The 25,811-nt window shown below is 35.6% G+C and overlaps 2 protein-coding genes across 4 annotated transcripts in view; both read left to right on the top strand.

Moving 5' to 3' along the window:
* The window catches only part of LOC116179410 (probable leucine-rich repeat receptor-like protein kinase At2g33170), a 320,289-nt gene that overhangs the window by 79,815 nt on the left and 214,663 nt on the right, over positions 1 to 25,811 (top strand). The window lies entirely within an intron of this gene.
* LOC116178462 (myosin heavy chain, non-muscle) overlaps positions 1 to 25,811 on the top strand; it is a 65,027-nt gene that overhangs the window by 17,517 nt on the left and 21,699 nt on the right. For 2 of the 3 annotated variants that reach the window (XM_031497954.1, XM_031497956.1), the window contains exons 2-7: positions 12,954 to 13,110; positions 13,164 to 13,288; positions 13,433 to 13,444; positions 20,172 to 20,264; positions 21,077 to 21,239; positions 21,289 to 22,645. In XM_031497954.1, coding sequence (XP_031353814.1) covers positions 12,954 to 13,110; positions 13,164 to 13,288; positions 13,433 to 13,444; positions 20,172 to 20,264; positions 21,077 to 21,239; positions 21,289 to 22,645 — 1,907 coding nt within the window. The remainder of the gene's footprint in view (positions 1 to 12,953; positions 13,111 to 13,163; positions 13,289 to 13,432; positions 13,445 to 20,171; positions 20,265 to 21,076; positions 21,240 to 21,288; positions 22,646 to 25,811) is intronic. The other variant, XM_031497955.1, reaches the window with a different exon arrangement.

Raw genomic sequence — 25,811 nt, 5'->3', positions numbered from 1 at the left:
CGAAATGACATCCTATTGATTTTAAAGGGAATTTACTCATTTATATGTGGACAAATGGACTACTTTCGGCATGAACAACAACGGAAAGTACACTTCCACCGACGTGTTGGATAAAAGCAAAAATAAAAGCGCGTCTATAACTCTGTCAAAAAAGTTAACAGAAAACAGACCTCCAGCAAGAATTTTTATGGCCCAAGTTGTTTCTGAGTGCAAGAAAACGAAAACAAATAATCAGGAGGAGCATGTTTCTTACTTCACTTTGTTTACCTGTCCCGGATGTAATGAATTTATTACCGTCATTACATAGATCACGAGCAGTATAAACGCAGCCGAAGACAGGAACACATGCTAGGACAGACGGGTGGAATTTTGCCATTACTATACAGGGCATAGCATCTATGATGCAGGAGCAAAATTGTGCACATGTTATTGTCGCTATGTTTCTAAAATATTTCTGCTCGCCAGTGGCGTGCTGTATTCCACTGACGTTTTTTTTAATGGAACATCTTATACTCAAAAAAATTTCAAATTCAAAAACTTTCAACATTGTTTTAAAAACATTTACATATAAACTATTTTAAAAATTTTTTTTGAAGTAATTTAAACTTTATTTTCTTAATCTTTTTGAATTCTTGGAATCACTGGGATCTTCTTTGAACGCCATCCTTGGTGTGTCACATTTTTTAAAATAGATTTACTATGCATTTTTTAAATTAAAATATACAGGGTGTTCCATTAAATAAAATGAGGTTAGGTACGATAACTTTTTTATCTAACTCTGTATACTTACTTTGAAAGCGAGATATTAACCAATATAAAGAAACTTTAGTATAAAATATTTTTCTGTATCTCTTTTAAATTGTCAGAAAATATAGGGTCATTTTGAAATTGACTTCAGCGAGCGAATATTTTCAAATTTTGATTTTATCATTTTAAGTTTGACCAAAAAGGAACACATGACGCCCATATTACTTTTTGGATAGCACTAACAATTACGAAGATACTCTATTAGGTGTCGAAAATGGGACACCCTGTACATTAACCGAAATTGTTTAACTTCCTTTTTGGGGCATTTTTCAAGTACCAGGATCGGATTAACAATGTGACTAAATCGGCAACAATCATGGACCAAAAGTTATTGGCGGATCATATTGGAGTGAAAACGGGAGTGTGGGAGAGGGTACTCTGAGAGGAAAAGAACTTCATTCTTTCGACAACCAAATGTCGTGAAAGCTTCAGATGGGAATATCTTGAAAGTTAAAACTCTGGACGAGATGTGAAGAAGTTATTTGGGGTTGCCTGTCCTACATTTGAAATGTTTTTCTAAAAAAAAAATTAGATTGCCCCCCCCCCCCAAGTATGCAACGGTTCCATTGCTATCTACAGAAAGCCCCCATGAGATTGCTGCTGGTTATAGGAAAAGAAGGTATTGTGATATTCCGGAAATGGTCATTGAACCTTCTTTTACTCCCCTGGCCCCCCCGGTGCTACGTTCTCTGTAATACTTTCCAGGAGAAGAGCGGAGGCGATCAAAACAATATTTTTTCCCAAATAATCCAAAGCTCCAAAATGGATCATTTGGGAGTTACACGGTCAAAACTCCCAAAATATGGATGTTTCATTAATTTTTTCTGAGAAACCGCACCGTGGATGAAGCTTGTAGGATATTGGGTTATGCCCTTTCACATTTTTCAAAATAATTCCAGAGCCCCTAAGATGCTGTGGCCCTGATTGGGAATTATTAATATATAATTAATTTTGATAGTTGGCTTTTGAAATTGTATCTTGTGTTTGCATATGTTTATACAAGGGCTATCCAGAAAGTAACAGACGTAAAAAATCAAGACCGGATATTTTTTGTTAGGTTAATATAGCGGAATTCACAGAAAAATCACTTTCTTAGATTCCAGATTGCAGTTACGCCCCCTAGCGGCCACTGCAGAATCTTAAAAATATTTTCCAGGTTTTGCTCGTGGCCGTTTTAGTAATAAATTTTTTTACCGCAATCCCCTACGATGGATAGATTCTCCGATACAGTACCTCGCATTCTTCGTTGGCCACCCTGTACATACCGACAATTTTATTTTTTCTATGTAACTGTTATACGCGAGGTTATACGTCATGTATTTTTTTTGGAATGACAAAATTACAATAAAAAATTAGGTTCGTAATTAAAAAAAACTTGATGGCCCCAAAAGAGCGTAAGGTCGAATTTAAATTATCGAATTTTGTTTTTTTTTCCGAAAGTATTTGGAGTTTTTCTAAACAGCGTACGTTAAGATTCGGTCCCAAAATGCGCAATTTTGCTTTCGTATCTTTTACAGTTGCCGAAATCCCAATGATCGTCCTCGAATTTGGGACACCCTGTACATATACACGGCGTAGCAATTACGTATTTATATTATACCATATGTTAAAATAACATTTTAATAGGTTTGAATGAGTCTGCTAAGCCATTCTTTAACCGTAAGGATAGATACAGTGATCACTTTAACCGTAAGGGTAGATAAAGTGAAACAAATGATTGTGCATTCTAATGACATCTGTCATTCTTATTTCAAATGCACGCTATAAAATGACTTTTAGGACATATGAAAATTCTGTTTCTATGGAAACGATCGCGACAGCAGAACCAAGGCTTGCTATTTTTGATGTCTAATTATGTCTCAATTAAAATGCACTTGATTTTTATTTGAAATATTTTTTGTTAAGCTTTTCAGTCATTTTGATTTATAGTCACACTTCGTTTTGTTATTACATTTTGCTATATGATATTATGTTTTGTATTTTTTTTTTGTAAAAATGGTATTTTCGTTAAACAAATAAATAAATAAATAAAAATAAATAATTAAATTCAGAATTGTCAGAAGCTTTACAATGATTTATATGGCTTCTGCTAAAAAATAAAGTTTTGTATTGTACACGACGATAAAGGGAAACCAACCATCCCGTGAAAGTTGATACAGCCACTGGTGAGTTACCATCTTTCACTCAATGGTTAAAATAGCCCTTAATCGTTTTGTATAATAAATAACTATTATTTTTTTACTTGACACAAACATTGACGAAGAAAATGGATATAAGTACTGTGTGGTACCATTATGATCAACGAAGTAAGTAATGCATAGAAATTTAAATGAAACGGAACTGTACAGATGAGCCGAAACAAAGATAGATGTGGCGAGGTGGTGATTTCATTACTAAACCTTTGGAATTTGTAATATTCTGAATAATCATTGCCAGATAAGTTTTCTAATAAAAGAAGAAAACGAAGGACGTTCGTCCAATAGTCGTTACCCTCTCTTTATCTGCAAGTCGTTAAGTTAACCGGCCGATTATTAAATCCGACTGGGAATTCTACAATCCCTAATCGCCCGATTTCGGTGCCGGATTAACAGGATGAGATCATCAAGTAAATTATGGGCATTTAATTAATTGTTATACACACATCGCTTGAGGTTATTGAACACACAAATTCGTTATTCACGCGATGACAATTTACACGCATTCTAATTATCGCCGTTAATTAGACCGCCGCGCCGGTAACTTTTTGTCCCGTCAAGGCCGCTCATTTTTGGTTTACCGATTATGGTATTAAACCGTGCGAAGCAATTATAAACTGGATCGACATTGACCTACACTTAAAATGCTTAAATCACCGTCTTGAATGTAAGAGTTATGATAAAAGCGTGCCGTAAATGATTGAAAATGAAAGCTATTACGCCACTGACCCCCTTGCGTACACATTGGCGCCACTGGGGGGGAATTGATTTCGTTCAGCGCAAACACAGACTCTTCTGTGCTTTGTGTTTCGACAGTCTGAATCATTATCTGGTCGTGTAAGATGCTAAAAATACATTGAACACTACAAAACATTATGGGATGCCGAATACTTGGAAGCCGCATGTGCTTTTGTTACACCATTATTAGTCAATAGGTACCTTGAAGACGTTTCGTCGACCAGGTCCGTTTAGCCAAAATGAACTGGCTATCCAATATACCGGCCGTCACCAAGACGTCAAACATTTTTGAACCTACATATTTGATCATTTCCTCTCTCCAAGGCCGCTTAACTGATTTTGAAACATGTAATCTAAAAATTGACATGGCGCATTTTTCTTTATTTGACATATCCAACATTTTTTTTTGAACCGCAAAAGTAGCCGAAGACGAGCAGGTGTTGATCGACTGTTGAATTCTGAGTTGCCCTGGGTCTTTGCAAAAGTAGGACACAAACTAACACGTTTGTGTTAACCACAAAATACTAGACATGGCATTTGATTGTTCTACTACTTGTTTATTTAAAGGGGCTCAAAAAACGCAACTTTGCTTAAACGCACAACAAACTTTTTTAATAACTAATTATGGGGATTTGGGAAAGTAGGTATAATAGATACGAATTAGGTTAAATGGGAAAAGATTTGCAGAACACCTTTTGTTTTTCAAAAAAATATTCATGGTTTGCTAGATATGTATCCAGATGAAATATAATTCCTTTTCCCCAAATCCTAAAAAATTACAATTGTAAAATAACCCAAATAGGTGCCTAGAATTTCAAAAATTCTAAAAAATCGAAAATAAAAATCCAAAGGAATTCTAAAACAAAACTATTCTCAAAGGTCCTCTCTCTGAATTGACGAAAATCGGTGCGAAACAACCCGTATTCTACATTTAAGAGAAGGGGAAAGATTAATGACGTCCTCCCTATATTGCAGGTGTGCCAAATGAGCAAACAGCGTCTTTCCTAAAAAGATTACAGTTTCTTGAAACTAATTCCTAAGCAAAGTCCTAGGAATGTTTCAAAAAAGGTTTGTAAATAGGTTTATATGGTTTTCGAGATCACAATAATGTTTCAAAGATTTTTTTAAGGATAATAGAATGCCCTACGCTGATTTTTCAAGAAAATTCTTAGTCCTTAAATATTTTTGAGATTAGATTAAATGAGATTAGATTTCGGAACGGAAGTGGAGTAAAACATTCGTAAGAACGTGTCTTAAGATTTCCAATAGTTGGTAGTCAAATTCTGAGAAAGATTTTAGTATTTCCTAAAATTACTAAACAAAATTTCGGTTCGAACAAGTTTTAAAATTTAAAATAAAAAAAAATACAATTCACGGTGAATAGAAAATTGACAAAATAATTCAGAGAAACTTTAAAAGTTACGAAAAATGAAAAATTGAAGAATTCTAATAATTCACAGAAAATGATCTGTTCATAACTTCTATTCCACATTGATACATTTAATCGGTCTTGAAATCGGTTAGTTCGCAACGATTCTCATAATCCGCACTGATTTTTAAATTTAAAATTAAACAATTCGAAAATAAAAAAAAAAAAAAAAAGTAATTCAATAATTCACGAAAATGAAAGTTCGAAATTCAAATTCTATAGGTAGACCTCAACATTTAATATTTGAGACTTTTGAAAGAAGTTAAACGAAATTGTTTCAAAATGGGTTCGAGTTAAAAGTTAAAAATGAAAAAATACAATTCGCGTAGAATAAAAAATTCAGAAAAACTTTAAAAATAAAATCAAGAAAAATGAAAAAATTTTTTACTCATAAAAATCAGAATAATTCACGAAAATTCAGTCAATTCCAAAAATTTTGCCAATATATTTTTTTAATTTTGAAAATTTTGTACGGATGTTTCGAAAAGTGCAAGAAAATTTGAAATTGTTTACAGAATATTGAAAGACTTTGGGAGTGCTTTGGAAATATTGAAAACGTTTTATAAAGATTGGAACTTTGTGCGAAGTTGTAGAAATTTTTAAAATGTTCGGGAATTGTTGCAAGGTTTTAAAGGATCTTAAGAATGTTTCAGAAATGTCGAAAAAGAAAATTTGTGGGAAATTATAGAAATTTTGGAAATGTTGGAAGAATTTTTGAAATATTTCAGAAATTTTGGAAAAGTGTAAGAAAATTAAAAAATATCTGGAATATTTAAACAAATAAATAATAAAATAAATGCTTCAGAAATGCTTCGGAAATATTGGTAACATTGGAAAATTGTTGGAAGTTAAGAAATTTTGGAAATTTGCCTTAAATGAAAAAAATTTAAAATTTTGTAAATGTTTAGAAAAATCATGAAATATTTCAGAAACATAACTCAAGTTTTGGAAATGTGTAGTTGCAGAGACGATATTTTGAAATGTTTAGAAAAATTAAGAAATATTGCAGGAGTTGTGGAAATCGGAGGAAAATGTTCAGAAATGTGTGAAAGTTTCAGAAAGTTTGGAAATGATCGAAAAAGTGTCGAAATTTTGGAAATGCTTCCCAAATTTGTAGAAATTACAGAAATGTTTCATACGGGGTTTTTATGGTTTGCGTCCTTATTAGATTTTCCGTGGAAAATGAAAAACCCCTATAGAAAACACTTCACATTTCCAAAATCCTTGAGGATTTCCTAAAACGTTTTCTTTTTTTCCTGCATTTTTCCAACATATAGCTTCTTACAAATTTTGAATAATTTGGGAAGCGTTTTCCAAAATGTCCTACACATTTTCGTACGTCTCCAAAATATACTACACATTTCTTATTATACCGTGACATTTCTGAAACAATTTTTTTAGAATTCTTGAAACATTTTCAAATTTTCGTGTACTTTTCCAACATTTCTATATCATTTTTAGTATACAACTCTTTTTGTTGAAACCTTTCATTATTTTATTTATTTATTTATTGTCCCTTTCTTGCCATGACAGATTGGGCCAAAAAAACTCTTTTTTTAAAATTCTCCTCCAAATTACTTGCATCTGCTGAGGCGGATTTAACAAACATTATGCACAACAATATTTGTGGGGCCCCCTCTTCACCACAACGGATTTATCATTTTATCAGAGTTTATTATTATTAATAAAACATAAACATATGTATATTAAATTCCTTTGTTAATTGGTTTTACTTGTTGTATTTTGATTATTGTTATTATTATTATTATTAATTATTATAACATAAAAATATTACGTGTTTTTTTTGTTAAAATTTTAAAGAAGCATTTTTTAATTTTCATTTCTATGGTTAATAGAGAACTGTATTGTTCCTTTTTTATACATTGTAAGGATGTCTATCATGGGGATTTTTGAAACCATAGAGGATATGACGATGGCCAGATTAGGTCAAATTGTTTTCAACAGGATGGTGGCGCTGCGCATAACGCCATAATCGTACGAGAGTACCTATGGGACAGATTTCTTGGAAAATACAAACACTACTCTTCATACGTAGATTAACATATTGTACAGAGTATCTATGTTTTTCCGATTTACCAAAGAAATTGCTGGATAAATGAACCTTTTTGTTCTAGCAATACTTAACCAGAAAAAGACGAAGGTAGGAAGAACGTAAAACGTAGGTCTTTTGAATCAAGACAATGGGTTTTTCCTTTTAACCAAAGAAATGGGTGCGAACAATTAAAAATTTTGATCAAATTTGGACATCAAATCAAACTAGTTTGCAAAAATATGCTATACAGAGTGTCTCAAAATAACTACAGGAACATTTCGAATTTCGTTTTCAAAAAAGAGACCTAGAAAAAATGTATTAACGTGTTCCATATCTTCTGGAACGGTCGAATATCTCGGTCAGCTATGAACAATCGACCTGCCGATCTGCGTAGTTCTAAATTTGGCTACAAGGGTACTGGGTTCGAATCCCAGGTAAGGCATGGCTGTATGTGGTTGTATAGTGGGTTGAGTGAGTGGGACTATTAGCTAATTAGCTAACACACACATTTTTTTCGCTTTTGCCAGAAACATCTCTAATTTTGTTTTAAATAAAACAGCCTGTATATTTTTTATTTTTGAATACATTGTTGTTAGCATTTTTTAACGTGGTTGTGCGTTCAAAAATTAAAAAAGGATACAGAGTTGATCTATCTAAATAAACTTTCGGGTTATTTCCGGGCAAACCCGAAGTGAACGAAATTATGACGAATAAATTCTTTGATTTTTAGTGTAGAGTTTTATATTAATTTGAAAAAATCGCTTCATAGATTACCAATTCGAAAGTTCCGAGAGAAATTTTATAACATTTGTTTACAAGATGGCGACGATGTTTCTATTTTTCAAAAAGTAGAATTACTCGATGTTTTTAAAACCCCGCTAAAATTCTTCTTAATGCTCCCCCTCCCTCGAGTTTCACTCTTCTAGTAAGTCGACCTCAAGTTTCCGTTAAGCTTCCTCACGTTACCATCATCGCCTCTGTACCTTTTAAATTATAATGTGGAGGATGCTTTTCATATTTTCTAGAAAGCGTTATTTCAAAAGCACTCAGCGCTTTTTCAAAGATCGGCCGCCTTTTAAATCGTAATGTGGAAGGGTAATTTCTACCAAACCAATAATACGTGTGAATTTTCGTACGGTCCTCTTGAAACGCTAAAATCTCGCACTGAACGATGACGTCCTTTTTTTGTGACGCAACTTTACCACCTGTTTCGGTGGAAATGTATGACACGTTTCCTTCTTTAAACACCAATTGCACGTGTAGAAATTTGTGGTCAGCAGCAATGGAATGAATGCTTTGTTCATTGTATCTATTGTAATTGATTCCAATTGCTTTGATTCAATTCGTTTTAATCACAGATAATCCATTAAACTTACAATGTCGTGCATTATCATTTCCTGAAATGATAATGGAGAGAATACAATCTGAAGTTCAGCGTTTGATAATGACAATAACTAATTATGAGAATCTCTATTATATTTTACAAAATAAAGTATGCACATTTTTTTGCACTTGAGCGCAATTCCAAACAAGTTAAAAAGTAATCGTAAACGATTTACATAAAGCGCATTTCCACTTGCATTCATTTCCCATTTGTAAGATGCAACTTCTGTTAAAATCGTAAAAATTCGGCCACAAATATGAAAGATAGCGTTGCACATGGGCAATCCATTGTTGACGTGCTACTTCAATTTCAGTTTATGAGAAGAATTTCATTTTAATGCTTTTCTAAATAAGAAAGTTGGAACTGCGCATGCGCAAACCTAAATTTTAAAACTAATTTACTATAACTAACTAATAAACTTCTTCTTTCCTTTGTTCCAAGCGCCTAAGTATCAAATTTCACTTAAATAGTTCCATAGATAAAAAATTTGGCACGGCGCATGCGCAAAATAAAATTTTGAAACTGGCGCTAGATTTTCCTTTATTCCAAGTGCCCATGTATCACATTTCATTTAAATTCTTCCATAAATAAAAAAGTTGGCACTGCGCATGCGCAAAACCAAATTTTGAAATTGGCGTTTGATTTTCCTTTATTCCAAGTGCCTATGTATCAAATTTCGTTTAAATTCTTCCATAAATAAAAAGTTGGCACTGCGCATCGCGCAAAACCAAATTCTGAAATTGGCGGTTGATTTTCCTTTATTCCAAGTGCTATGTATCAAATTTCATTCAAATACTTTTATAAGTAAAAAAGTTTGCAATTCGGTTTATAAATGGTCGAGATGCGAAAGGGCACTGTGAATTTTGAATCGATTCGATTCAACTTTTGGCGTTGCGTATTATATGGCTAAAGCTATGCCCATATTGAATTTCATGCAATGGAAAGGGCACTGTGAATTTTGAATCGATTCGACTCAACTTTTGGCATTGCGTATTATATGGCTAAAGCTATGCCCATATTGAATTTCATGCAATTCAGTTCATAACTAACGGAGATGTAAAAGCGATCGAACATTTCTAAACAAAAGTTATCGTTCACACGGACAGATAGATGGACAGACAGACAAAGGAACAGACGGAGAGACCAACCGGCAGGCGACAGATAGCAATGCAAAATTATAAAACGATCTCTAGGATCGTTAATAAACGGCAAAAGTGTAAAATTATGGAACATGTAAAAAACGGTTTTTGGTTTTTTTTTACAATAACTTTTTTTGTAAGCGGTACAGAAAAAATTCCTTCCTTGGTACAAGACTCGACACCATAACGAACCAAATAGCGAAAAAAGTAGAACAATAGCTCTTAAGATAAAAAACTAGTAGCGTCGCAAAGTTACCGGACGGACGGACGGACAAAGTGGCCACAATAGCGCATTTTTTTTTTATTTTTGTGGAAATGCGCTAAAAAAGAAAGATGCACGTAACAATTTTGTTCGATTATACCCCAGATAAAACAGTTTCATTTGTGAACTGTTCCTTAATAAAACATGGGCCTTTGTAGAAACTCAATTAGACGCTCTTAGTTTGAAAGAAGTTAACTATGTCATTGCCTTTTCTTCTTTTCTTGTAAGTTATGCAGTCCATCATTATATACTGCCTGTTGCTACCAAAAAATCGCACACAGAATTTTATGTTTTTAGCAAGTAATTTTGCAGCTTCGAAAGACGTAAACTAACCTCAAGAGTTAAGGCACACGGAAAACCTCGACATTTTTAGACTTTTTTTTCGTTTTTAGCTCAAAAATCACAAAAGTTTATTAATAGTAGATTACAGCGTAATTTACACGGGATATAGTAAAACCCCTTAGACCATATAGTAACCCTCATAAGTTTGTGTCAGAGAGCACTTCCCAATAACTATCATAATTCATAATATAAACAGTGATCCAGTAAGTCGAAAACTTGCCAGCAAATAATTGCTACAATAAAATCTTGCACGTCTAAGCAAGTTTTGACAGGAAATTGACATTTATTTCAACCATGTTGACAGTTGGTGTGCAAGTGTTGTGCTACATGGAGGGAAAACGTGTGTGGTCAAAAGAAGACATGTCTTCGTTAATTAACACTTGAAGAATTATGGCAAATCAAATACAAAATCTACTGTATATACGCACATTCAAACATTTGCCGAGAGAAATTGCTTTTTACAATTTGTTTGTTTTAAAGCTTGGTTGTACTGTTTGTCAATATGAAATATCAAATGTATTGATTAAATGTATTAATGGTAGACGCGAGGGTAGACGTTTATTAATAAACTTTTTTTTTCGTCGACCTCTCGATAACAATATAAATTACTCCTTAGTGACGAGTACAATGATGAAGCTTATTAATCGTTAGCAACCATTAATGGTTAGCAACCAACCATTATACGTTAGCAACCATTAATCGTTAGCAACCACTTATACATAACAACCATTTTATTAAAGGGAAATGACAATTATATAACAATTCACTTTCGGCAACAGCTGAGAACTTCCATCCACCTAACCATTTTAATCTCGGTTTTAATGTAGTGAGATCAGCAGCCAGTACGGTCGCCAAACGATCTCAGCAAAGCATATAATGTATGTATGTGTAGCTCCTCGGATAAGGTATTGTTAAGGTATTCAGTTACTTTACCTTCAACATTGAGTACGTCGACCACAGGGATGAACATTTCCATATCTTTCTTTCACTGTTAATACACGTAGGTACTTTAGTACAGTTGCAAAAGAATTAATTACATTCTAATTTCACATACCTTTTCAAGGTAAAATGTCAACGTGACATTTTCGGAAATATCTCCTTACAATTTCATTGTATTCCATCAATTGCCGAACTGATCGAAACCGTTCTAATAAGTTTCTTTTGATTTGAGTGGATATAATCGTCTCCGCAGCAGAGCAAGCAACATAATCTTCCACTGCGATTACGAGGACTGACGGTACAGCATAAAACAACACATTACTATAGCAACGACAATAGCTGTAATTTAGTGAAAAATCGTCGGAGCTCATAATTTCGTTTGTAATTTCTTGTAGTTGAATTTAAAATTACCTACCCCAGTGAAGTCGACGAAAAAACGTAGTATGCAATTGCCCATGTATCACATTTCATTTAAATTCTTCCATAAATAAAAAAGTTGGCACTGCGCATGCGCAAAACCAAATTTTGATATTGGCGTTTGATTTTCCTTTATCCCAAGTGCCTATGTATCAAATTTCGTTTAAATTCTTCCATAAATAAAAAAGTTGGCACTGCGCATGCGCAAAACCAAATTTTGAAATTGGCGTTTGATTTTCCTTTATCCCAAGTGCCTATGTATCAAATTTCGTTTAAATTCTTCCATAAATAAAAAAGTTTGCACTGCGCATGCGCAAAACCAAATTTTGAAATTGGCGTTTGATTTTCCTTTATCCCAAGTGCCTATGTATCAAATTTCGTTAAAATTCTTCCATAAATAAAAAAGTTGGCACTGCGCATGCGCAAAACCAAATTTTGAAATTGGCGTTTGATTTTCCTTTATCCCAAGTGCCTATGTATCAAAATTCGTTTAAATTCTTCCATAAATAAAAAAGTTGGCACTGCGCATGCGCAAAACCAAATTTTGAAATTGGCGTTTGATTTTCCTTTATTCCAAGTGCCTATGTATCAAATTTCATTAAAATACTTTTATAAGTAAAAAAGTTTGCAATTCGGTTTATAAATGGTCGAGATGCGAAAAGGGCACTGTGAATTTTGAATCGATTCGATCCAAATTTTGGCATTGCGTATTATATGGCTAAATCTATGCCCATATTGAATTTCATGCAATTCAGTTCATAACTAACGGAGATGTAAAAGCGATCGAACATTTCTAAACAAAGTTATCGTTCACACGGACAGATAGATGGACAGACAGACAAAGGAACAGACGGAGAGACCAACCGGCAGGCGACAGATAGCAATGCAAAATTATAAACGATCTCTAGGATCGTTAATAAACGGCAAAAGTGTAAAATTATGGAACATGTAAAAAACGGTTTTTTGTTTTTTTTACAATAACTTTTTTTGTAAGCGGTACAGAAAAAATTCCTTCCTTGGTACAAGACTCGACACCATAACGAACCAAATAGCGAAAAAAGTAGAACAATAGCTCTTAAGATAAAAAACTAGTAGCGTCGCAAAGTTAGCGGACGGACGGACGGACAAAGTGGCCACAATAGCGCATTTTTTTTTTATTTTTGTGGAAATGCGCTAAAAAAATAGGTCCCAAAATCGATCCCGGCGGAACATCTAACTTACCAAATTAACACTCTACTTCTTTTGCAGACATACTCTGGTCTCTTCTGTGTCGTCGTCAATCCATACAAGAAGCTTCCAATTTACACAGAAAAAATCATGGAGAGATATAAAGGAATTAAACGTCACGAAGTGCCTCCTCACGTGTTCGCCATAACAGATACCGCCTACAGATCTATGCTGCAGGGTAAGGGCCGTGTAGATTTTACTTTTCGATCGGATTAATGCGGACTTTTTCAGAGCGAGAGGATCAGTCGATACTTTGCACGGGGGAATCGGGCGCCGGCAAAACGGAAAACACCAAAAAGGTCATACAGTATTTGGCGTACGTGGCCGCCTCAAAATCGCCTAAAGGATCGGGGGCGGTAAGTGCCACAACTTGCCGTGTAAATAAAGTATTTTTGCACTTTGCCTTTTCTTTTTTTTTTGATAATCGAGCATGTACCTACGGGTAGATTCTAATTTTCATTTTCTTTGCATGTGCCTCTTTGGACAATCGAACTCTACAGAAAGATCTTATCGTAAGTAGTTTATTTGTACTGTACCTACTTTTAAGAATGTACCGCACTTGCGTTATGCAATCGAAAATCCACATTATCGGTCAGCACTTTATGTAAATATTGCTGGCTGTGAGGTTTGTTGGGAACAATGACTTATTTGCGAAACTAAGCATTGCAATAATGCTGACCCGATTTCTGAGTTAAATTTGTCCTTTTTACATGTCTTTCTCTAGAGTCCAACAAGGGACTTTTCGGTATGTATTTTCGCAACTTTCTTATATACATACTTGGTATTCAAATGGTATTGGGACAGACAGAATGATACCATCTTTGAACTATTTATTCGGTACATTTAACAAACTCTGAATTTGATATTTGTTGTGTTTTCGATTATGCTTCACGTGAAGATTGAGAACGAATTAAGTGTAAGTTTTTTTCTCGTAGTCTCATTCATCCATTTTTAGAAGTAATAATAAGTGACTACGAGCATGTTTCATTAGCACATAAGTAAACACCTCATTTATATAATTTTGCAATTGTAATTAGAGTTCCGAGGGTTCTCGTACAATTCAAAGTTCTGGATAAATCTTAGGAGTTCTGGCAGTTCAGTAAAATAATCAATTTGGAAAATATGGGTTGGAGGAGCCAACTTCACGCACCCTCACATTGCATCAAAAGTGAACTTTTTTGGAAAAGATCCCGGTAGTTCTAAAGTCATTAAAATTGTTCCCAAAAAAATCAATGCAGAAGGGGTTTTTAAACATTAAACGTAAAAACCCATAGCCACTGTGAACAAATATCAATGGATACGAAGATAAAAATGGAGGATGCGACTCTTTTGCTTAAGATTTAGGTTCATCCCAAATTTCATTTACCTCACTTTTACAGAAAGGAAAATATGAATGACAAGTGTCGATATTGCATATACCAAAGTGTCTTAATGTCAAGCTGATCCGATTATTATGTGGGAAACTAATGCTTAATAGACATAGATTTTTGAAAATTTGTACATAAGGTGAGACTCTTTCAGCTAAATTATTTTCAGCGTTATTTAAATTCTTCAACATTTTTGGCACAAAATAAATTGTCTTTTGCAATGCAAGCAAAGCAGACCTATGGTTTTTATGATTTTCGTAATCCTTACCCAATGTACAAAAATTATACAGTGTCCAAGATAAGGATGTCTATTATGGGGATCTCAGAAACCATAGAAGATACGAAGATATGGTCAAATTAAGGAAAAGTTGCGCATTTAAAGACTTATTATCATATTTTTGAACAGATACAAAAAAAAACCACTTTCTCATTGTCACTGTTTGAGCTCTACAGGACACCATTAAGAGATTTTCCATTCAACGTTTCGTTTTGGAGAAATCATCAACTTTATTTTTTTTATATGGCCCGTAAAATAAGTATATACTGTACTGAGGAGCATTGTTTTATTAGGAATACAACGATGTATGACACAGAAAGAAAAAACAAAAGTTGGAAACTGTTAGTTTCAACAGGATGGTGCACCCGCTCACAACGCCTTAATCGTGCGAGAATACCAATCAAATTTTCTGGAAAATGAAAAACGAAAATCTCTCAATGCTGTCTTGTAGAGCTCAAATAGTGCCCCTATTATTGTCCATAAGAAAGTGTTTTGTTTTTATTGTTTTTTGTATTTGTTCAAACACCTAAAAAAATAATAACAAAATCGGCAAATTTCGGTTTTTCAAGCATATCTTCAAAAATAATCGCAATTTCCTGGTTTTTTATAGCATGTGTCACTTCAAACTTAACGTGTAGGTTATCTGCCAAAAAACGTTATTTTGCATTATTTAGTATGGGCAAAAAAACCGTTTTTCCCAAATAACCTGCACCGAGACCTGCACGTTAAGTTTCTATGGTTTCCGAGGTCCCCATGATAAACATAATACTGTTTTTTTTAATGGAAAATCATGTACCGGGTGACCCAATAAGACTGTTCCTCGGCCATATCTCGGGAACCGTTCATCGTATGACTTAGGGGTAAAAAAATTATTGGGTAAATCGGTTATGAAGAATCGCTGGAAAATATTTTCAAGTTCTAAAACTGACCACCAGAGGGTGTAACTGCCATCTTAAATTTTTCAATTGTATTTTCTTTAAATTTCGCCTAATAAACTAAACATTATTTTTTCACATTTTTAAAGAGAACCAGTTTATCCATCATTTTCGTAAAAGCAAAAACTCAGTTATTTCATAAACAAAGAGGGTGTGGGGCGTTCAATTGTTTTTGCAATAACCTGCTTTAACTTCATAACTGTTTGACCGATTGTAACAAATTTGGTATCGTTGAAAAGAGCATTCCTTGGATAACAAGAATCCTTCTCCGCCAGGGGCTAGTTTTGACCCTATCATCCAAAATCCTAAAAAAATCAAATGAAATGATATGACTTTTTCTTTATGAAAAAGTAGCCAAATAATACCCAGTGAAAACCGATTTTCAAAATATCGTTCCTAACTTCAAATATTGGGAAAATGAGATTAATTAATTAATTAATAAAAATGCTTAAATTGTATCTTATTTGACGTATTTTCGGTATTTGTCGATGGTGCGAAAGATTGTTTGGAAAAGGACCCTACACTTTTAGGTAGGTCTTGGAAAATTAAACAAATGCAACACGATGCATTATAAAATAATAACAGCCGTAATTTGTAAATTATTCTGCTGTGTTTACATTCAGAAAGTGCAGTTTTTTGAATTTGTAATCTTTCCTAAAATGCCGATTTCTAACCAAGAAGCATTTAATACGCTGGCGGCGATGGTTCGTTGTCGATTCAGATAACGCAAATAGAAGTTGCGGGCAGCGATGGTCGCATCTTGAAAATACTCAAAATATATCGCCAGCATATTAAATGCTTCTTGGTTAGAAATCGCCATTTTAGAAACGATTAAAAATTCAAAAAACTGCACTTTCTGAATGTAAAGACAGCTGAATAATTTACAAATTACGGCTGTTATTATTTTATAATGCATCATGTTTCATTTGTTTAATTTTCCAAGGCCTACCTAAAAGTGTAGGTTGCTTTTCTTTCGCGCCATCGACAAATACCGGAAATACATAAAAAGTAAATTTAAGATACAAGTTAAGCATTTTTGTTAATTAATTAATCTCATTTTCCCAATTCCCAACGAGATTTTGAAAAACGATTTTCACTGGCCTCTTTGGATGTTATTTGGTTTGGCTACTTTTTCATAAAGAAAAACTCGTATCATTCCATTTGATTTTTTAGGATTTTGGGTCATAGTGTCAAAACTAGCCCCCTGGCGGAGAAGGATTCAACTAAATTAACTATATTTTTCATTTGATTTTTTTAATTTTTTTTATCATAGTGTCAAAACTAAAGGATTCAACCAAATTAACTATATTTTGGTTGATTCTCATTGCCCAAGGAATGCTCTTTTCAACCATATCAAATTTGTTAAAATCGATCAAACGGTTAAGTTGTTAAAGCAGATTATTGCAAAAACAATTGAACGCCCACACCATCTTTGTTTTTGAAATAACTGAGTTTTTGTTTTTATGAAAATGATAAACCGGTTCTCTTTAAAAATGTGAAAAAATTTTTTTAGTTTATTATGCGAAATTTAAAGAAAATGGAACTTTAAAATATAAGATGGCAGTTACGCCCTCTGTTGGTCATTTTTAGAACTTGAAAATATTTTCCAGCGATTCTTCATGACCGATTTACCCAATATTTTTTTACCCATAAGTCATATGACGAACGGTTCTCGAGATATGGCTGAGGAACAGTCTTATTGGGTCACCCGGTACACAGGGTAGCTCAAAAATAAGTTATGATCAACTTTTTTTTCATGAATTACATTTACAATGTACCATGATCAAACCTCATTCAAAATTAACAATAAACGCATCCGAGCGTTTTTTCGAACACGCCTACATTTAATTATTATTGAATTTATACGTTACTTCTAGGGCGCGATTACATAACAATACGAATATAAGTTCCAAAGCTGTATTAAAAAATTATAAGGCACCTGAAATCATTGGTACTCTATGCAACATGTTAGCAGTCAATGGAATTCGTTTAATCGTAAAAAGTTGGAATTTTGCCAGTAAGTGAACTTTTTTCAGACCGTGTAACATTTTGGGTTGACTTTGATTTTACATTATTCAGTGCCGGAGTAGCTACCGCTGGTGCCCGGGCGACTGCCCAAAATTGCGTCCTCATACATTCCCCTTTTCACCCATTCCCCACCAAATTAACAGCTTGGTAGATACAATGAAAACAGATATGTACAGGGTGTTCACAATTGCTTGGTTTCGATGTTTTTCGGTGATGTTTTGAGAACTAAAAGATAGAGTGATGCGGTTTGCGCTTCTCTAGTTACCTTTCAAAGCTGCATAGATCACCGATGTCAATTTTGACTTATGACTTATGCGAATGTGGCAACAGCGCAAAAGTCCAAAAATTTATAACTCGCACCAACATCGAAAACAAACCATTTGGAACACTCTATACACATGACGACGTGTCTTCATTTTACTAAATTTTGTCTTACTACATTTTGATTTTGCTCATTGCAGAGTGCAGATAAGTTTTTATGAACATAAGTGTCGAGAAGCGTCCCCAAAAGTGACTGCGACCGGGGCGGACCGATCGCTTCCCATTTACGCCGCCACTGATTGTACCCTCTAATTTTAGTCTCACTCCCTTTGTTTGTCAATGTCTTTGAAGAAATCCCGAATTCCCCGGAGCAGTATCTTGCCAGATGGATCTTGATCCCCTAAGGAACCTGTGCCTCACAGCGACATAGTATATAATAATAATAATGTCTTTATTAGCACGAACATAAAATAACTACAGTAGAAAAAAAGAAACTAAACATCAAATGCACACGCTAAAGACGCAGTTCACAGGGAGCAATTACTTGCTTCGCTGTGCTCTTCCACTGAACCCCATACGTAATTCGCAAGTAATATAGACATAAGCTCGTGTACTAATGGAGTTTCAATAACCAAGACTGCAAACTAGAGCAACAATGGATGGATAGGGAAAGGATGAATGGAACCGACCTTTCATCTTTCTTCTGGCACCACCTGCACAGTGGGCCTACTTCGGAGTATATATTGTGGAGGTGTCTTTTCATTCGACAGTAACTCATTAGGAGACCCGTTAAATATATACAGGGTGTTCCTAAATATGACATACGGAAGACACCAATTTTTTTAGTCTCTTTTCAAAATGAGGAAAGTCCGTAAGATTGAAATGAAATAAAACTAAATCACGGACGAACTGACATTAGTATAAATAGTATAAATTTATATATTTTTTCAAACTTTTGCCCCCCCCCCCCCCATCTATTGTTGTTTTTCTGGAAACTTCACAAAAAATTGCTTGAGTGCCCAGCGCACTATCAAGGTAAGTTGTTTATGTGAGGCAATCGGCGTCAGCGGCCACTTCCCGAATTACTGCTATCACAACGTGTGTTAACTGCACGACCATCATAGTTACGCCATGACTCGTCGTCGTGTATGTACATAGTCGACTCCCACTCACTACTGAGCTTCTCTACCGCCCCCTTAGAATGTTCCAGCGCCCACTGGAGGGCGGTACTGCCGCCGTTGGGAACTATACAATCACAAACAGCCATGCCTTATCTGGGATTCGAAATATTACAAAACTTTATTTTATCGCAAAAGTCATAAATCATTGTAAAGCATCGGACAATTTTGAATTTAATTTGGACGTCAAAAATAGCAAGCTTAGATTCTGCGGTCGCGGTCGTTTCTATACGTACCGCATTGTTATATGTTCCGAACGTCAATTTAGATCGTGCTCCGCTTCCCATTTGAAATAAATATGACAGATGTCATTAAAATGCATAATCATCTGTTTCACCGTATCTAGCCTTGCTGTTAAAGTGATCACTTAATCTACTATGCTTAAAGAGCGACTTATTAAAACCTATTAATATGTCAGTTGCATCTACTATAAAATAAACTCATTTTTTGTACTCCATGGATTTAATCAAGGTGTTTTATCATTCATTTAGGGGACTAAAGTGTCACTTTTTCTCCAGGAGGGAGAAAATCGCGACGAGTGACAGTTCTGTAATCATTAGTTAGATAATTATTATGTGAAATCAACTAACGTAAATGACCAGTCATTCCAGAATGATACGAATGCTCCTCTTTCTTTTTTCAACCCACCTTTTATGAACACACTTATCGTGTTCCCACTTCATATTTCGTAAGACGCGGACATTCCCGAACTTCCGAACACTTATATCAACATATCATCAATTGTTCTATTGTTGAACACATTTGTCCAGCTTCATACAAAAATCTTAAAAGATAATAAAATTTAACATAAGGACATACTTGCAAATTTCATACAATTTAAATGTCAAATTAAATAACCAATAACCAGTATATCTATTCTAATGAAGTACGGAAATATCTGTGGCGTGACCAGTTTCAGATACAACTAAAATCACAGCCCACAGCCGAAACAAGCTCATATTAAACTCATGTACTGTTTTATCAGAAATTATTTGTCAATTTGGATCTTTGTGTGATTTCTCACTTTTATGTACTAATTTTCAAAAATCTATTTGCATTACATTTCTAATACAATAATGGACTCGGCTTGTCGTTGCACACCTGGTATAGGCAAGAATTACATTTAGGATTTAGCCCATTGTTACTTAATATTTCTGTGTCTATATTTTTATTTGCATTTCTTTTGATCACAGGGTAGTTTAGAACTGCAGCTACTCCAAGCGAATCCCATTTTGGAAGCCTTCGGAAACGCCAAGACGGTCAAGAACGATAACTCTTCTCGATTCGTAAGTTGCAATTGGTATACAAGCTGTAAACATGTAAAAACGTGAGTGGTAGAGATCCAAAACTTAAGTTTCTTTTTTGAATTTTTAAGCAGCCATACAAGGACTAAACTTACAGATTATCTAGGTTTTCCAGTACATAGTTTTCGATTTTGTGAGAAAATTTCTATTCCCACTAGTTTTGAAACTTGCAATTGTAATTTTTTAGTGGGCATTAAATTCCTTTTTGTCAGGAATGAATACAAAATTGAAAAGGACTTTAAAAACCGTTGGTAAAGCCTGTAGTTGCATCATTCTGTGTTAGGGTACAATAAAATCAAAGAAATTAACCCAAATTTTGTAACTGTAATGGTACAAGATCTCCCCATTTTTTAACAATATTAATACACATTGTTAAGGGGTGCCAAAAAAGTACCCTTCATTAAAATTAAAGTAATTAATATACTGCTTCTCCCACATGGAGAGAGCGCATGCGCACTCTCTTACACCACGAGCAGGTATTATGCTGCGTCTTTCTCTTTCACGCAGAACAATACACACATTCCTCTCTCACGTGCTACTTACAATTACGACAACGGTAATGTTCCGTGGAAAAGAGAAGGACGCAGCATAACAGCGGAGATATTATTAACTTAATTTTAATCAAGGGTAGTCTTGACTTAATTTTCTTAGGCAACTCATTTGCAATCTGTTTGTTTACGAATTAAGATTGCTAAAAAATGTATTTCACTCGGTAAACAGACGAGGGAAGGTTGGTCTTATGCGGGATCTTGGACTATAACTTGTAAAACATATACCGATTTGTGGTTTTACAGGGAAAGTTTATTCGAATTAATTTCGACGCGTCCGGCTACATTGCGGGCGCGAACATCGAAACGTACCTATTAGAAAAATCGCGTGCCATTAGACAAGCAAAGAACGAAAGGACCTTTCACATATTCTACCAGTTGCTGGCGGGCTCGACTACTGAACAAAAAAGTTAGGTTCGGTTTCGACTCGATTGTTACTCAAGCTTCTTTTATTTCAGAGGAGTATATTTTGGAAGATTCCAAGACGTATTCGTTTTTAAACAATGATAACCACATCGTGCCGGGCGTGGACGACGTCGCAGAGTTCGAGAGTACGGTCAAGGCGATGCACATCATGGGGTTTAACACTGAAGACTTTAGTGCCATTTTCCGTATCGTTTCCGCTGTCATGCTGTTCGGTACAATGCAATTTAAGCAAGATCGCAACTCGGACCAGGCGACGTTGCCCGATAATACGGTGGCGCAAAAAATCGCTCACTTGCTCGGCCTATCCGTGACCGATATGACGAAGGCGTTTTTGAAGCCTAGAATTAAAGTAGGTAGGGAATTCGTTACGAAAGCGCAAACTAAAGAGCAGGTCGAGTTTGCGGTCGAGGCGATTTCCAAGGCGTGTTACGAGCGCATGTTCCGGTGGCTTGTTACGAGAATAAATCGATCTTTAGGTCGCACCAAGAGGCAAGGCGCGAGCTTCATAGGCATTCTGGATATAGCCGGTTTTGAGATCTTCGATCTGAACTCCTTCGAACAGCTCTGCATTAATTACACCAACGAGAAACTGCAGCAGCTTTTCAACCACACCATGTTCATTCTCGAACAAGAAGAGTACCAACGAGAGGGAATCGAGTGGAAATTCATCGATTTCGGTTTGGATCTCCAACCGACAATCGACTTGATCGACAAACCAATGGGTATCATGGCATTGCTGGATGAGGAATGTCTTTTCCCGAAAGCGACCGATAAGACTTACGTGGAAAAACTAGTGAGCGCCCATTCCACGCACCCGAAATTCAAGAAGAGCGACTTTAGAGGCGTCGCCGATTTCTCCATAATCCATTACGCCGGCAAGGTCGATTATTCAGCAACCCAATGGCTCATGAAGAACATGGATCCTCAAAACGAGAACGTCGTGTCGTTGCTGCAGTCCTCTCAAGATCCGTTTGTCGTCCACATCTGGAAGGACGCCGAGAATATCGGCCGGGCCAAGGGAATGTTTAGAACAGTTTCTTACCTGTACAAGGAGCAGTTGGGGAACCTTATGGTTACGCTTCGTAATACCAACCCGAATTTCGTACGATGCATCATACCGAATCACGAAAAACGGGCGGGAAAAATCGACGCGCCTCTGGTATTGGATCAGTTGAGGTGCAACGGCGTTCTCGAGGGAATTCGTATTTGCAGGCAGGGTTTTCCTAACAGAATACCGTTCCAGGAGTTCAGACAGAGATACGAGTTGCTCACACCGAATGCGATTAATAAAGGATTTATGGACGGGAAGAAAGCTTGCGAGACGATGATTAAATCCCTGGAGCTAGATCAAAACTTGTACAGAATTGGACAGTCGAAAATATTTTTCAGGTGAGTGGGTACTGGTTTACAGTTGACTAATGAAAATGTGTTGTGCCCTCTTTTGGCCATGAGGGTACCACATTTGCCCATCTGCCTGTCACTCTTGGTGACACATTGATCTCCGCCTATTTATCAAAGTACACCCAACGAAGGTTTGAAGTCTTATCACACACTGATTATATGACAACGAATTTTGCACATTAAGCACTAGTGTACCTTTTTACCAGAAACAAAAAGAAATAATAAGATACTAAAGGTATTCTTTAACATAGGATTGTAACCTGATCTACCATTTTGCATTGCATGGGCGAAGTTTAGATCTTAAAAAAAAAAGTGGAGTTTTAAACCGACCCACCAACATAGCGTACAGGTTTGAGAGACAAATAATTCTTCCAACCTTGAAAAACTGTCAAAATTGTTAACTGACAAATTTTTAGTTTCGTCTCATCCTCTTATTAGTATACTCAATTAATTTCAGTACGAGGATGTCCTTTATTTGACCTGTTGAAAATCAATAATCCTAAGTGGGTTATGCCACTTCTTAAAAAAATTCTTGACAGAACAACTTTCTAGCTCAAACCAAAACTCGCGCTTTCGGAAGAGCCTGAAAAAAATGGTAAGTGTAGGGAAAAAACGTTTGCCACGAAAGTTTCTTATTTTCAGATGCAGAATAAGAATACTCAATAAAAAGTATGGGTTTTCTCAGGTCCACTTCCTCAGCCCCGCCCATTGCTTCCATTTTTGAAAAAAAAATTGGATTCGATTGTGCTGCAATTATTTTCGTTTCTGCTACTCGCTTTCCCGGAGAAACGGTGGGCGGGGCCAAGGAAATGCTACCCCCACCCAACCTTACTATTGTAAAAAAAAAACTACTGGAATCGTTTGTGCTCTACCACTTTACCGAGAGAAATACTATATTCCAAGGGTGGCCAAACTTTTTACAAGAGACATTTCTTTTTGTATGAAATTTGCAAGAGCCACACTTCCCATGATTGAGGAGAGCGGGAGGGGGGGGGGGTCTAGGGTTTAACAAAAGATTTATTTATCATTCTTTGTGGTTAGGTTGGAATAGCACTTTCAGGTGCTGATTTGATAGTTGCGACCGTTTTAATACAATTTATAGTCGAGTACCACACTTCAACATCATAACCTGATCAACACATCGACTATTAACTCTAGATCCACGAGCTCTTATTCTTTTAATATGTTTTTTGAAAGTGGAAAACTTTTGTTAATTAGGTACACCAACTTCAAATGGATTTAATAGAAAAGTAATGGCGGGTTTCAATTGTTTTGTGAGTGAGCCGCAGTACAGACTTGAAACAGCCCTTTTTCTGACAAACAGACCTGTTTCCGTTGACACATATTTTCGCATTCTTGCCTATCTCGTACCCCGAACACGTCTCATACTCGTACCCGCGAGCCTCACTTTCACGCAAATCTGGCATGTCATGTGACTGTTTGGCTCGGGTGGCCCCTATTCTACTAATAGTCCGCCTTTTAATTTATAATTGAGAAAAATGCACCACCTCCCTTGGGGGAGAAAGTTGCATAAACGAAAAGAACCACAGCAAAAAAAATACAAAGGATTCCAATAGTTTTTCTGAAAATAGTAAGATCGGGCGGGATCAGATTTCCTTGACTCCGCCCACCATTTGTCTGAGACGGAGACTAGCACAAACAAAAGCAATTGCAGTACAAACGATTCCAGTAGTTTTTTTGACAATAGTAACATTGAGGGGGGGGTCGCATTTTCTTGGCCCCTCCTGCCGTTTCTCTGGGAAAGCAAATAGCACAAACGAAAATAATTGCAACACAGACGAGCACAAACAATTCAGTAGTTTTTTTGACAATAGTAAGATTGGGAGGGGTCGCATTCCCTTGGCCCCGCCCACCGTTTCTCTGGGAAAGCAAATAGCACAAACGATTTCAGTAGTTTTTTTGACAATAGTAAGATTGGGCGGGGTCCCATTTCCTTGGTCCCGCCCACCGTTTCTCCGGGAAAGCGAGGAGCACAAACGAAAATAATTGCAGCACAAACAAACCACAATCGAATCCAATTTTCCTTTCAACAATGGAAGCAATGGGCGGGACTGAGGAACTGGACCTAGTTTTCTCTATACTTTACCCTTAAGGGGCAGTTATTTGAAAATGTGAATAGCATCATGAAACGGGCCCTTCCATATGAAGAATAGTGTGCACAATATTCGACTGTCTCATGATAAATGGGACACCCTGTATATAAATTAAGTAAGTAGCATTGAAATATAAGATCACAGAACAGCTCACAAAAGAAAAATCAGCATTTTCAAAATTACTTTCTTATTTGTAAAGTTCACAGACGATTAAATTACCAAAGATTTGTATTGTATACTGAATCCAAATCTGTAATTAAACAAGCAAAACATTTACATTTTTCATATAATACCAAAAATGTGACTTCCTTACATGAAACACTGTATATTATTACATCATATGATAGCTTATTAAATTCTCTACAAAAGTTTCTCATGCACCATAGCCACAATACTTTAAATAACCAAGAATTTTTGATTTCAATCTAGTTATCTAATAGTCCCTGTACGCACCCTGAAAAATGCGATATCTCCGTCACAGATATCCTGAACGCCAGTCACTCCCTCGAAGATATTTTCTGGTATTATATCGTAAATTTAGGAGGAAATGTACTACTGAATAAACGTCATTTTATCATTTTTATGGATAACTAGATTGAAATATAAAAAATTGAAAAATGTCAGACATTTGAAGTATTTTGGCTATGGCGCATTAAGAACTTTCGTGTACAATGGCGTGCGATCACCACAACACTTGCCAGCAAAACACCTGTCCAGCAAGTGAAATCAAAATTGAAACTTAGAATTTTATCTCTCCTCGAAGACATCCGACATCTGTTATAAAGAAAAATCCTCATACTGACTTATAACTTCTCAATTTGAGAGACTCGGTGGCCTCGATCAACTTCCGAAAATTCCAAAGAATTTATTACACAAATGATCGTTTTTACGTTAATTCTAGTATTTAAGAGAGCACCGCTTCAAAATAATCTCCTTCAGGATTTTGACAGGCCCGTAGCCAGGAGGTGGCCAGAACGCGGTCTTGCCCCCACTGGAAGTTACAGTTGATGGTTCATTTACCAAAATTACAGGGGTAGTCT

This window comes from Photinus pyralis, unplaced genomic scaffold, assembly GCF_008802855.1.
Source record: "Photinus pyralis isolate 1611_PpyrPB1 unplaced genomic scaffold, Ppyr1.3 Ppyr1.4_LG8, whole genome shotgun sequence".
Lineage (NCBI taxonomy): Eukaryota > Metazoa > Arthropoda > Insecta > Coleoptera > Lampyridae > Photinus > Photinus pyralis.
Note: the sequence above shows the minus strand (reverse complement) of the source record. Positions and strands in the feature narration are given on the sequence as shown.